Genomic DNA, 14196 nt, shown 5'->3' with positions numbered 1-14196 from the left:
GAGATGAAATATAAAGAGATAATAAGTCGCATTTAGAAAGCAGATTGAGGTGGAGGATAAAATCAATGTTTCGACTTTCCAGGAGACATTAAGAATCTGCACAATAAAGTAAACAAACAGGGCAACTAACTTAGCTTCAACACAAATTCAGACGTTTGACTGCAAAATCAATTAGCTTTGGGTAAAGAAAAAAATTACTTTTTAAAATTTTCACATTGGAAAAATAGTGCAGATTGCACAGATTTGTTATTAAGCCTTTAAAAAAACCCAGAAACTTAAGTGGTCTTGTACCATAAATGTAATGAACAGCTGCTTTTTGTCTACACTCATTAAAATCTCCTACAAATATATTAAAATAGATAACTTTCACAAAGTCCAAACAGTAAGCGTAAGAAATAGATCCCATTACAATAACACAGAAAGAGCATGAAAATACAATAAAAAGTAAACCTCTGTATAAGATACATTCAATATTTGAATACTTCAATCCTGAATATGAAGCAGTTCACTGCAGCAGTTCTGAAGGATTCTACTTCTTGCTGTTTGTAGAAAGAAGCTGTTATTGGGGGTGGTGGAGGTGTGTCCTCCTGCTCCATATTTTGGGATCTGCTGAGAACAATTGGACCGACATCATTTCATGCAGGTCAATTGAAACCCTTGAGATAGTTACTTTAACTCTGCATGAGGACTAAAAATAAAAAAAAACAAAAAACTAGATTACCTGGCACTGTGCAAATAAAGAAAGTTGCCCACCAGCACCTCCTTCCTTTACTCAGTTAGATTTTGTATGAAAACTAAAATCCCCAGAGTTTTATTTCAGCAGAGATTTCCAGAATAAGCCAAAAAGTGACAAGGGTGGGATTTAGTGATGGGGTAGGATATACCTCCCCTCAGGTCTGTGTCCCCTTTTATGCTTTATTTATTATTTCCTTCGGGCGTGTATGAACTCATTCTCCTCTGCATTGACAATAAAACACTTCAAAGGCAGCCGTGGGAAAATAAACCAAACTTTAAGTTAAACAAGGGAGAGAGCTTTTTAACTCGAAACTCGCCCATTACTCCATTTTCTAATAAAATGTCACACATTTTGGTTGAATTTTGGATTTTCTATCAAGATTATTGACAATGTTGCTGCCAATAGTTGATCCTGGGGCAATGAAAGGCGTTTGTTAATGGGCTTCAAGCTTCAGTAACATTTAAATTTGAAATATTCCTTCTTGTTTTACCTATTAAAATATTAATTATTGCCAAAACCTGATGTTGAAAAGACATTTAAAGGCTTTTTGCCTTTAATCTGATATCCTTATCTGTTAAGACTTCCTCCCTTTCTGTGTTCATAACCCTGGTTATTTGATCACTTTACCAAAGCTCAGATGACGCCTGAGATGCTTCTCTAGGTCGAGAGGAGACGTTGACATTCGGCGAAAAACTCTGGATCTTTGAGCCGAGAGCGTTTAGTCAGAGTGTTCAATGACGAACTCAAGTGTAGAAAAAAAACACAACGCAACTAAAACAGAGATAATAATAGACTTAAGCAGGCGTTTCCTCCAAATCTCTGTTGTATCTTCATGAAAATTTCAAATGCCAGAATTTGAACCTGCTTGTCATGAGACGTCTTCGTTGCTAACATTTCTAGCTGCCGTGCTTTTTGCGGTTTATTCCTGTGACCCAGATCAGGAGCGGAGGAGTCTCTAATGTAAAATCGATGAACGCTTATGGGGCACAAACTGGTGAGAAGACTCTCAGTGCTGCAGTGAAAACAAAGTGGACAACTTCTGTATGTTTGGACTTCAACGCCCCCCCCCCCCCCCATTTTTTTTTTTTTAATCCTCCTGAAAGATATAATCTCAGGAGACTGAAAGAGTGAGATGAGTGAAGACAGATGTGTCCTCCAACGGGCGCCGCAGCGAGAGGAGCAACCAAAAGTTTCCTGTCCGTCAGCCTCCTTGTCTCAGTTTGTTAGAATCACATGCTGCATCAATAAATCAAGTCAGAGCTCTGACTCGTGAGTCTAAGAGGAGCCGCGAAAGGTTTCCAGGTCCCACCGGACTGGGATGGAATGGGAAAGGAACAGGCATGAAAGAGGATGTGGGATGAGGGTTAAACGTGAATAAGGATACAGCTGTTCAGGTGCTCTCCACCTCCTCATCCCTTTTTATCCCCTTCTCCACCTTCTTCTGCTCTCTGTACCTATTCACATTTTCTTGTCGCTAACTGTGCACCCTTTTCTCAATGCTGAAAACTTGGTGAAAGAGAGTGCCAACCCAGCAGTTCCCTGATCCCTTCTTTAGCCTCTTATCTCTTCCTTTACTGTCCGTCCTTTACTAAGTTTCACCGTTTCCTCCCAGCTGTCGCCTTTTCTCGGGTTCCCCAAGACTCCAGCCCGGGACCCAGTAGATTCATTAAGACTTTCCAAGTTTTCTGCCTGTTTGATCTGTCTTTACCTTTGTCCTCGTCTCACTTGGCCAATGTTTTACAGCCGAAAGGCAATTTTGAGCCTGGTTCCTCAGCCAGCACAAGGTCAGGTTCAGGTTTTTTGCCTTCCCTGTGGCCCTGGCCAGAATACTCATAGACAGCATCAGGCAAAGCCCGGAGGCACAGCCAGCGCAAGCACCAAATAATTAAGACAAGGACGAGATATATGAAATATGTGTTATATTTGCTCCATGTACTGTACTACTATCTGGAATGAATACAAACATATTTTTAAGTTCACTGCAGAAAAATTCACTAAGCAAAAAAATTAATAAAAATTAAATCCACCTTTGGGACATTATTTTTTATCTTGGAAAGCCTCATTTAAATGACACTACCGGTACATTTGTCAGGAATATGCATTCCTGAATATGCAGAGTAGACTATTGTCTATTATCAGGGTGTCTAAATAAAAATCTTTAGTTGATTGAAAATGCTGCGTTAAATCCTAATAGGAACCAGCATGAGAGATCGCATCACTCCAATATTAGCTTCTCTTCATCGAATTCCTGTTGAATCTAGAATAGAATTTAAAATCCTTTTATCCTAAATTACAAAGCTTTTAACAGCCGGGCTCCAACAGACAGAGCTTTCAGCTCTCAGGCTCCTCTCATGTGGAACCAGCTCACAGTTTCAGTTAAGGAGGCTGACATAGTATCTCCCCGTGAGGTGAGGTTTCTGACTTCTTTTTTTATTATTATTATTATTATTATTATTATTATTATTATTATTGAATAAAGCTTAAAGGTAGGGCTGATTTAGGCCACCCTGGACCATTTAATGGTTGAGAGTGCTGGAGGACCAACCCTGAGCTTTTTATCATTCTCACTCTCCATGTTTCACTATTGCATGTTACTAACATTCTGTCCCTCTTTTGTTGTCCGTGTCCTTCTATCCTCTAACCCCAACCAAAACAGCAGAAAGTCTCCATCTCTGAGTCTGATTCTGCAGGTTTCTTCCAGTTAAAAGGGAGTTTTTTCGTTTCCACCGTCGCTTATGTTTGCTCATGTGGAATTGCTATTTAGTTTTTTTGTTTTTCGTAAAAGTGCCTTTAAATTATTGTATTTGGCAATATACAAATAAAATTTTATTTAATTTGTGGGATGCTGAGTTCGGCATCTGTTCCGACAAACTAAAACACCATGTGACGTTCAACAATCTGATGTCCAATCACATGCACATTATTGAAACGTCCTGAAAGAGAGAGACAAATTATCCAAACACATTTTTTTCCCCAAAGCACTAGGTTTTGTTTAAGTACTAAAACAACTCCACAACATGTCATTATTGCTTTATTCTGTGCTCTCTTTCCCTCTGTACCTTCTGCAAGATCGCCAACTTTGTAACTGGAAGTTTGTGATCTGTGCTCTCGCTCTTCTCATGTCAGCTTGTTTGTTGCTCTCTGACTCTGTCCTGTGCCTTTCTCTCTAATTATCCCCGAAGCGCAAAGGCATGAAGCCACCGTCTTTATGTCTGGATCTGCAAAGGTTTTATCCAAGGAGACTTTTCTTCTCCCGTATCACCAATAATTTCTCAGTTCGATTGTTGGGTCTTCTAAGAGTGGGAAGGTACCATGAGATAGCTGTGTTGTAATTGGCACTAAATAAATAATTAAAAAGTGAAGACGTAACTATATCAAGTGCTAAAATTTAGTAACATTTTCAACACCGATCAAGGTAAAGCTTTATCTGAAAAGGTTATGTGAATATATAATCTTCTACATGCAAAGCATATTTTTCTTCCACAATCCATTTCACTCGATTTTATGTTTTATGTCTTTCTGTATTGTGTTCGACAGATATGACCATATGACCAACTGGTTCACACGGCCGTGAAACACAAAGAAAAAAGAAAAATCCCGTGTAACCTTGACATTAATAGATCTGAATATTACATTGGCGGTCTTGGATTTGCCTGAGCAGAAATGTTACTCTGTCATAATCAACCCCTTATGGTTAAAACCCTCGCTGTTCATGTTAATAAAGCAGCCGCACATTAAAGATTTCGCCTTGAATTTTTCTCAAGTGTACCCTTAGACTGTCACTTAAAAGTATGAGTGTTTAAAACTATACATTCATGATTTTTTACTCTGCTCGATGCTGTGCCTTTTCCATTTCAGGTGTGAAGGTCAGCTTTTTTTTTTTCTGTTGCTGCACCCTTTTGATTTGCATACTTGTCAAGGCTTCTTCGGCTTTTTTCTCCCGTGTTTATCTTGACATCAAATTCTGTTTTGTCGTGCAAACTGCTACATTTGTCTGCTATTTATGTTGGAAGCAGCAACGGATTCAGACATTTCTCTTCTCATGTATAACTTGAAGGAATCATATGTGTGTTTAAGTGTTTGTAGGCAAAGAACAGTCAGGAAATGATCAGTACAACCTCAATATGTAGACCTTGAATATAGAAATAGAGAATTTGTTTCTCAAAAGGCAGCAGCAGGGGGTTGGGCAGTAAACTGGCACAACCCAAAGTCCAAACACACCACATCACACCGCTCTTATCACATTGCATCCTATTTGTATAGTCCCGGCACAAACAGAGCAATAAAATCAACATTTTGCACTTTTACAGTGAGTTAGTGCTGTAATTATTCGCTTGAGACTTTTTACTGTGAGCTTGCCCAGCAGATGCAAAAAAGGTCAATTCACCTGGCCACTGGGCACAATAATTTATATGCCATTTTAAAAAGTTGTAATTAAGTTAATTTACAACTTATAGAGATGCATATTTCTTACACCATCTGGTCATTTGCTGTTTGGAAGCAAGTCTTGTTGTTGTGCAGGACCGTGATGTCCTTCTTCTTAGTCCTTCCAGCGAAGCTCTGATTGGTTATAAATAGCCGATGGGGAGCACAATGCACAATCTATTTTTTTGCACAACAAATTAGAGTTGACAGATGTCGGCAGCAATTCAGAGATCTGGAAACACGGTAGTTTCCCCCCGTCTCGTCTTCTCTTACCTAGAAGTTAAGCTAATTGCGTCTTCGCTCTGATGCATACAGATGTGCAAGTGGAACAGAGATTCTCATCTAACTCTCGGTAAGTGTGATGGCTCGTTTTCCTCATCGATCAACTTGCACAGCGCAGGTTATGAGCTGTCATCATCATTGTTATAAAGCGTCAAACGACTCTGAGAGATAAGTTTTCATGCATACAGGTATTGATGTCAGGAAAGTTTCCAGGAAAACAGCTTCCTCACCTCCCTCATACTCAGGGCAGTTCCCTGAGGTTTCATTGAGGCTCTCCTCCTCGGTGATGATGATGTTCTCTATGTCCTTCATTGTCAGATGGTCCCGGAAGGCGTGGAACAGCACCTGTTTCAGCTCATCCAGAGACAGCTGCTGCATGTCAAACTGCAGGGGCACACGACGATCAATGAAGAGACACAGTCAGCCACAAACTGGCTTTATGAGGCCAGATAAATATAGAAGGTAAGAATGACGTGTGAAATGTACGAGCTGCAAGAAATGGCGGCATATGAACATGATGATGCCTTATTGGACAAATGTGCAATGTACAGAGACAGGATGTAAACAGGAGCTGTTAGATGTAATGTAAAGCATCCATGGTGCTATTTCTGGGTGCCTGCATCCGTATGTGTGTCAGTATGTGTGTGTGTGTGTGTGTGTATTAATATAGGTGGAAAATATCCTTTGCACAATGGGCTTAATGGATGTATTAATTACTACAGAAGAACTGGCACACTTCGGTCTCTGTAGGTGGTTGTATTTTCAGTCCTGTGAACATGTTTGTGTGTAAAATGTTTTAGCTTTTTTTCTTTGGCTCTCATCTCTCCCTGACTTGAAGGCTGAATCTCCTCCTCTGTCCAGTTCCTTGTCTGCCCTTCCAAATAATCATGTCCTTCCTGCCTCCTCAGCAGCCCCCCCCCCCCCCCCCCCCCCCCATCACCGCCATCACCAACTCCGCTCCCTCCTGCAATCTACAGATGCACACAAGTAAACAACATCTTCATATCCACGGGCATGTATGTGTAGATTATTTACCTTACTGACGGCCTGAAATACAATCAGTCACTTGGTTTAGCACACCAGATGGACACACTGAGACAGGCATGGCAAAGAGGAAGAAAATGAGGGGCTGACTGAGAGAGTAAGAGAGAGGCTGCAAGATTAGAAAATGGGAGAGTACGATGAGGTCAAAGAAAAGGGAGACAAACGAGGCAGTGGGAGACAGATGGAGAAAACAGAACTGGCAGACAATGGTGGTAAAGATGTAAAAGAGTTGCGATAATGAAGAAGAGATGCTCATTTCAACAAGAGGATGATAATCCTGCTCAGTCTTTATTGCCTTGCTTACTTTACACAGAATGCAGCATCTTCTATGCTCATCTGCATTAGGTAGAACAGCAGATGAGTGTTCACTAAAGGATAATTCATGCAAAAGTTTAAATATCATTGTTACTGTGCATCCAACGTATTAGGACAAGACACAACAACATCCTTAAGGACATGCAGTTTCTTTTTTATTTCCAAAGGAAAAGTACCACATTTTAGGACACTCCCCTGTTTATTTTCATCAAGTCAGATTAGAAGACTAAGTTATACCTTTAAATTGTACACCGAGAGAAAACCAGTGTACAGGCTTTCCTGGCCTTGAGTATAGAAAACAAAACAGGTAAATAAACAACCAAGATTAAAGCTAATCTGTTGGATTTCATGTAGGACAGAGACAGACGAGCAATTTCCCCATGATTCCACTCGTAATAGTGAGCTAAATGAATCATTTGCAGCTGCAGCACCATATCTAATGGAGAGATAAGAGAGTGATATTAATCATCTTATCTCAGTCTCAATTTATTCTGGATTTATGACATCACTTTTGGAAATGTAGCTCATCTTTGTCCTTTAGTTTTGATTCTGGCAGATTGAAACATTTTGACATTGTTTGACTGACAGAACAAAAGGGCTTGTTTGGTGTCTGATTTAAATTTCGGCATCGTTCTAACAGTTGTTATGCAAACACATAAACCAATAGCTGCTATTCAACATGCTCTAACCCATATAAGATGTTTGGAGAAGGGATGCATGCAATTAGTTAACTTGCCATATGTAAATTAGACGTAAAATAGTGAAATCAATCCAAGATGTTGTCGCTATATTAGCTAAGCAGGATATTCTCCTTTCGCATGCATGCTAAATATTGGTGAGAAACACACAGTAAGGTATTATTACTGCGTTTGCTTTAGGAAAATGACCAGCAATCTCATATAATTACCTTATTGAGATACTAAAATTACTGTATTAATGAGCCTGGTTTACATGGATGCTAAATGTCTAATCATTATCAGATATGTATTGTTATTAGTTTATTCCGATAATGATGTAAAGCACAATCTGATATGCCATATGAGAACTTTAATAAACACATCTATGTACTTTGTAGTCTTCCAGCAGGCATCGCCTTTATAATCTGATTAATTTTATTCTTTTACATCTTTGCGTCGTTAGGAGAAGACAAACGACAACAAACGCGGAGTAAAAACTCAACGAAGAGCCACTTCTGGAGTGAAATTTAGATGAATTTCATGTTGAATAAATGCAGGAAGTTCAAATCTTATGTCACTACATACATTCCGACAATGCACTGGGACATTTCTGAAGTGCATAAAAGTGCAGGGTATAAAAGTAATGAGGAAGACACACTGCACTCATCCTCACTGCGCTTGTTTTGCCATAAAAAAAATTAAGCAACCTCACATGATTGATTGAGCCACTAATGTCACACATTTAGAGTAACAAAGCAATCAGTGGAATGCAAACAAGATATTATTGCATGAATAGAGAACCATGATATTATATTCCAATGTGCACACATAAAAGTAATAAGAAACACGTGTGCGCACTCCCACACAAACTCCTTGAATCAGGTCTTTGTGTACTTTGCATGTGTGTTTTTTCCTCTGCTTTACAAATGTCTATTGATTCCAATCTGACCACTGGTGCTGCTTCTCCAGGTGATTTACAGTGTCATTATGGCCACATGCATTTCGATGCATAGACAAGCACAGGAGCAAAAACAAATGTACACAACATGAATTGCAAACCTGAGACACTGCAATATAAAATAAAATAATGTCACATAACAGACAAGCACACTCTGGGTTTTATCCTTGCCTTCTTTCCTCCCCACTAACACGCACGCAATACCAGCTTTATTTTTCAAGCTATAATAAAAGAGCATTATTCTTCAGAATTTAACTGATGTTCTTTATTCTAATACTTCTGTATCAGTAATCTAGTAAATATGACAAAGCAGACAGAGCGCTGGTCCATTTTAATGTGAGCAAAAGTCATAATGACCACAAATAAAAACAGCAACAAAAATATTCTTATGGAAACAGAAATGTCACTTCACCACCAAAATGTGGTAATTCCTCCTCTGTAATCGTTTGGATTTTCGTAAACAGATACACCCGGGGTATGATTATTCCTCAAAGCTGTGTGAGGTAAATGTGCATCACAAGCGTCTGCATCCACGGCTGCTTCTGTTCCTGTACCTTCATATCTCTTCACACCTTATCGGTGTGGTAACACCTGGAAATTGCTTGCTGTCCTCTAGGATCATACTCTTTATACATTACATTATAGATATATATGTATACACATTGTTATCTCAAGTGTCTGCTATGTTGCTTTTCTGCGCACTTTAAAATACACATCTGTCTATCAATGCCCTGAATTTCTCTTTTTTGTGCTCCAGATTGAGTTGCTATGGACTGAGGGTGTTTTCTACCACACAGACTGTGAAGCCTCTTGAGGAGTTTTTTTTTTTTCCCTTTTTTTTTCCAAATATTGAGATATTGAATTGAAAGTGACTTGAAAGTGTCTTCTTTTTTTTTTTTTTGCATTTGTGTTCATACTTCACACATTTACGGTCAAACAATAAAACACACATTGGACCGCTCTGAGTCATGCTGCTTCGTGTGCCACTGCAGGGCAGATAAACATGGATTGGCAGAAGCAGTTTCAGGGCTCGCGCTGCCTCAATTTCACCCTCCTTCCCAACATAGCTGTCTCTGCCTGGAATGGTTGCAGGGAAATAGAGAAACACCTCTTTAGACTGCAGCCGTAGGACAGACAACATGACAGCTGAGGGCAGCAGCATGGATAATGTACAATGTTTCTGTCTGTCTCTTTGAGGGGCGAAAAGCCACAGTGGAGCTGCAACCTGTTACTAGTCAACAGAGTGATTTCTCCCCCTGCCTGGTCTCTGAAGGACACTGACACACAAACAAACACGCAAAATACAGGGACACAGAGGAGAGACAGAAGCTCCCGACGTAAACTAAGCACATCATTACTCACTGAATAAACTCTCATATCTGATGCATGAACATGCTTGCATGTTGAAAGGCGTGTGACAGGAGAACAACAGGGGATCAGGAGCAGAGACGGGCGCCTTACCGAAGGAGCCAGGACACATCAATCAGAGGAACAGGTGCTTACACGCCGTCCTTCCTGTCTAATCCTGCTTGGCGTTGTAGAGCACAAGCTTGTTTCATCAGTCCTGCACCTGCTCTGTTTTCTGACCCTCGTCTGAAAAGTCACACAGAGTGACAACCTTAAAGCATTGTTTATTTTATTCTGGACTCTTTTTTCTCAAATTTTTTTCTTTCTGTCTAGAACAGGTGCTGTTATGCGACATCTTCAAGTTCAGATAAAACACGGATGCGCTTTAATCAAAAACAAAAATGCACAACTAAAGATGCATTCATGTACTAAGGATGGACATCCAGTCGAGTGATGCATTCATGTGATCGATATGTGACATCCTGCAACGGCTGTTCTTTCACTCAGTTTCTTTCTGTCACATTTTGTCGATTAGCGGTATTAGCTGACATAATCAAGTTCAAATTAAAGTTTTCCATGGACAGCAGATGAATTGCGTGCAGAAAGTGCTAAAAATCTGAAGAAAACTACACAAGTACACACAAGACAACCTGCCATTTCTTTTATTCTGCTCTAGTTCAGTTTTTCTCTCGGGGAGTGTTGCTGTCAGGATTTCTTTGAGTTGAGTTAAAGAGATAAGCGTTGAAATAAAAAAAATGCAAACACTATGCAGGGATGTCTTCAACATGTGACAACCTGCAAGAGTGTGAAGTTGAACAGACCTGCTGAATATGTGACAAACCTGAAAGGACAATGCTTCAAATCACGGGCAGAATTCAACTGCAGACTTAGACACTGAGAGTAAAGTTCAAAAAGTTTTCACAGTCAGGTTCCAAACAAACCAAGCAAAGGTATCCAGAAAGGGCTCATTGAGAGGCAAATGGGAAGCATAATTTGAAGATGAGAAGAGGAGACTTGCGAGATGTCTTGAAACAGAGGAACATAGGCGATCTAGCAATAGGAACATGAGTGAAGAGAGTTTATATAGGGACGGAGAGACAGGAAGACAAGTGAACTGAAACAGAGACGAGACATATGAGATTCAAAATAAAACAGAGAACAACAGGTGAGACACACAAACTTGACAATGACACAGCAAGCGACCAGCCAGACAATTTGTTTTAGCCTCTTTCTTTTCCTTCCTGTTATAGTATGGCTTTCTGTTGGGCAACATCTCCAAGTTCAAAAAACAATTTTGTCTAAAAACCACACCATCTGTACACCAAAAAAAAAAAAAAAGAAGGTTTTAATTGAAAGCAATAGACAAAGATGCATGTGCCAAATGTTCAACCAACTGGAAGTGTGCAAACATGCAATTATGTCCAGTAGAAGAGAGCCAGAGTGGAAACCACAAATAAACTGTGAAAGCAGATCAATTGTATCCATTACATGATTTTATCATAAGAAATGCAGACACACAGATGCATACATGTACCCAATATGAGACAAATGTCTTGTTTTTCTTGCCCAGCAGCAGTGGTGCTGAAAGGCAACATTTTCATATTCAATCAAAACTTTTGCCAGCAAAAGAGATGCGTTATGTGTTGATCAACAAGACAAATGTTCACACAGAAATGGATTAATGCTTCCTCGTAAACTGTCAAAGACACAGGCAGGTCCAGCAGTATGTGCAAGTACCATTAAAAAAAAAGAAACCATTATTCTGCTTTCATTCCCTTTGCTTTTCCATGTCCAGCAGTAGTGCTGTGAGACCACTTCTTAAAGTTCAAACTATTCAAAGGAAAAGAAATCGTGCACAAATTGCTACAATCAAAGAAAAAAAAAAAAAACTGCATTCAGAAAGATGCATGCGTGTGTTAAAAACACACAACAGTGAATGCGCACACACAATGAGAACATCTAGTAATACAAAATAGTAGGCACAACAAAGCAGGCAGAGGCCAGAGCCAACCTCAAATGAATAATAGATAAACACGATCCACAGGAGCAGAATCTGTCAAGGTGGCCGACTATGTGATGCAACAGAAGACGGCTACTAAAAATATGAACAGATTTGAACCAATCTGAAGGAAAGTTTTCCAGAGTTAAGGTGCTGAAACAAAACTGTTCTTGTCCCAGTTCAAGTAATTGCAGTGTGGATAAAACATTTAGCAAAGAGCAGTTATTATGTAACAGACACACGCCTCTCTCTAAAAAAAAAAAGAAAAAGAAAAAACTCTTCCCTGGTCATTGGAGGAAACCCTGCAGACTGTTTCAACAGATGTAGATGGCAGAGATGGGTTGAAATCTACTTTCTTCAGCTGCTTCTCATTTTCTGTTTTCATTGATAGAAATACTGGCAGGTGGTCGAACTAATGGACGACAAGGTAATGGAAGAAAATCTGAAATGTGAAATGATTCTCCAAGACAATTTAGTTATTACCGTGACAGATTATTCGATGTGAACAAGTTCAGGCCCTGAACAGTCGCCCGGCCACACGTGAGCCGAGTGAAAATTGGATTCAGATCAGACACATCAGATGTTTTGATGTCTTGGTAATGAGGAATCACATTTCCTGGCTTTAAGACCGCAGACTAAAACAGATAACTGGTTTATTGTCAGACATTCTGCTGAGCTGGAGGACCATTCAATCATTTAAGATGGGGAACAGGCAGACGTCTGAGCCAGGTGGTGGGTTTGAAACCCCTGGTTTGAACCATCTCAAGAGTGCACTCACACGCTTAAAGACCAAAGCAAAAAAAACAACAACTTTGATTTGCTTTGTGTTTGAACTGTTTTTGCAGAGATAATTGCTCCACGAAGAATAAAGCATATGCACAATACAGTACAAAACGTTTTGGACTGGTGTGGGGAAGAAAAGAGGTGCAGCAGTGCATTCAGATAATGATTTGTTAATTTTTTAATTTATTTTTTAATCACAAATTCACAAAAGAGAATCAGCTGGAGAGGAGTGTGTATTTTGTGCGACCACCCTTTGTCTTCAAAGCAGCTTCAGCTCCTCTCAGCACACTTGCACACAGTTTCTAAATGAAATTTGTATGGGTTGCAAGGTTGTTTCACATCTCAGAGAACTGAGCACAGATCTGCTGTGGATGCAGTCTGGTTCAGGTCTTTCTGCCTATTTGTGTAAACCCAGACAAATTTGATTAAGATTGGGGCTCTGTGGGGGCCACACCATCACTTCCAGGACCCCCAGTTCTTCTTCACTCTGAAGGTACTTCTTAATGATCACTGGCTGTGACTTTAGTGTTGTTTTCCTGCTGCAGAATGAATTAGGAGCCAATCAGACGCCTTCCTGCTGGCATTACATGACGGATAAATAGCATTATGTCACACCAGCGTAAGACTTCTGCACAACACTGCACGGAATGCTTTACTGATGGGAACTCAGTTAACTGCTTTGTTTAAAAACCATAACTCAAAGTGCAAGTGCATACAGATAGACGCTTTCGTAAAACAACCTTCAAGACACAATGAGAAAAATCCTCCTCATGCAACACCCTCTCATGTCTATGTACAAATACATCTTGAACGTGAAGTGATAATCTAAAAACCAAATGGCCATGTATTAGTAAAGAGAGTGCTCCGTAGTTTGCTTCTGTTACACCCTGCAGTGATGTAAAAATGCAGAGGAGTAACACTTTTAACACCCAACAGCCGTGAGAAGTTCTTCCAGGAGCTGTTGAGTTCTAATTTAAGTAGGTCATGCAGGAGTTTTTGGGGGTAAATCGTATTAAACATGCTTTGGCGGAGGCTCAGGTGGTGGAGCAGGCTGGTCATCACGCGCAGGCTTCGTCCATTCCCCGATTTGCATGCCCATCAGGACAAACAAATGTGCCAGGCAAACGTTGCGCAAAGCGGGCCACCGACTGGCTTTTTATGAGTGATTGTAAAACAATAGACCCTGTGGACCTCTTTCCTGCTCTCGCTCAAGCACACACATATTTCCTCCAAACTATAAACACTGTTAAGTTATTGGCTTAAAAATGGTTGTTTTTACCTTAGCAGAGAGCGGCTGTCTTTAGGCACTGGAGCTTAATTTGCGATGGAAGACTGGGTGCTATCTCTTTCAGATCTAATTTACTGACTGTCAGCAGAAATGTGGTAACTTGAGTCAGGAGTTTTTTTTTTCAAAGCAGATATCTTTCCCTGAGGTCTTTTCTCAAACCGCACAACAACGGCGAATAAACAGTAAAACAGGGGATGTTTCAATGGTAAACGGAGTCAAACAAGCCGGACAGAACCACCAAGGCACACACTGTTTATTCAACACACACGATGCACGCACACGAAGGAAGATACACAAAAAGAATCCCAATTTCAGTATTTCCAATAAAATTAGGCATCGTCT

The 14196-nt window shown here is 40.0% G+C and overlaps 1 protein-coding gene across 1 annotated transcript in view; it reads right to left on the bottom strand.

Annotated features, from left to right (window-relative positions):
- Positions 1–14196, bottom strand: part of caln2 (calneuron 2) — a 31430-nt gene that overhangs the window by 2842 nt on the left and 14392 nt on the right. Inside the window, exon 4 of the mRNA XM_080483532.1 lies at positions 5674–5827. Within this exon, the coding sequence (XP_080339658.1) occupies positions 5674–5827 (154 nt within the window). The remainder of the gene's footprint in view (positions 1–5673; positions 5828–14196) is intronic.

Source organism: Lipophrys pholis (genome assembly GCF_963383615.2).
Source record: "Lipophrys pholis genome assembly, chromosome: 16".
NCBI classification, from domain to species: Eukaryota; Metazoa; Chordata; class Actinopteri; order Blenniiformes; family Blenniidae; genus Lipophrys; species Lipophrys pholis.
Note: the sequence above shows the minus strand (reverse complement) of the source record. Positions and strands in the feature narration are given on the sequence as shown.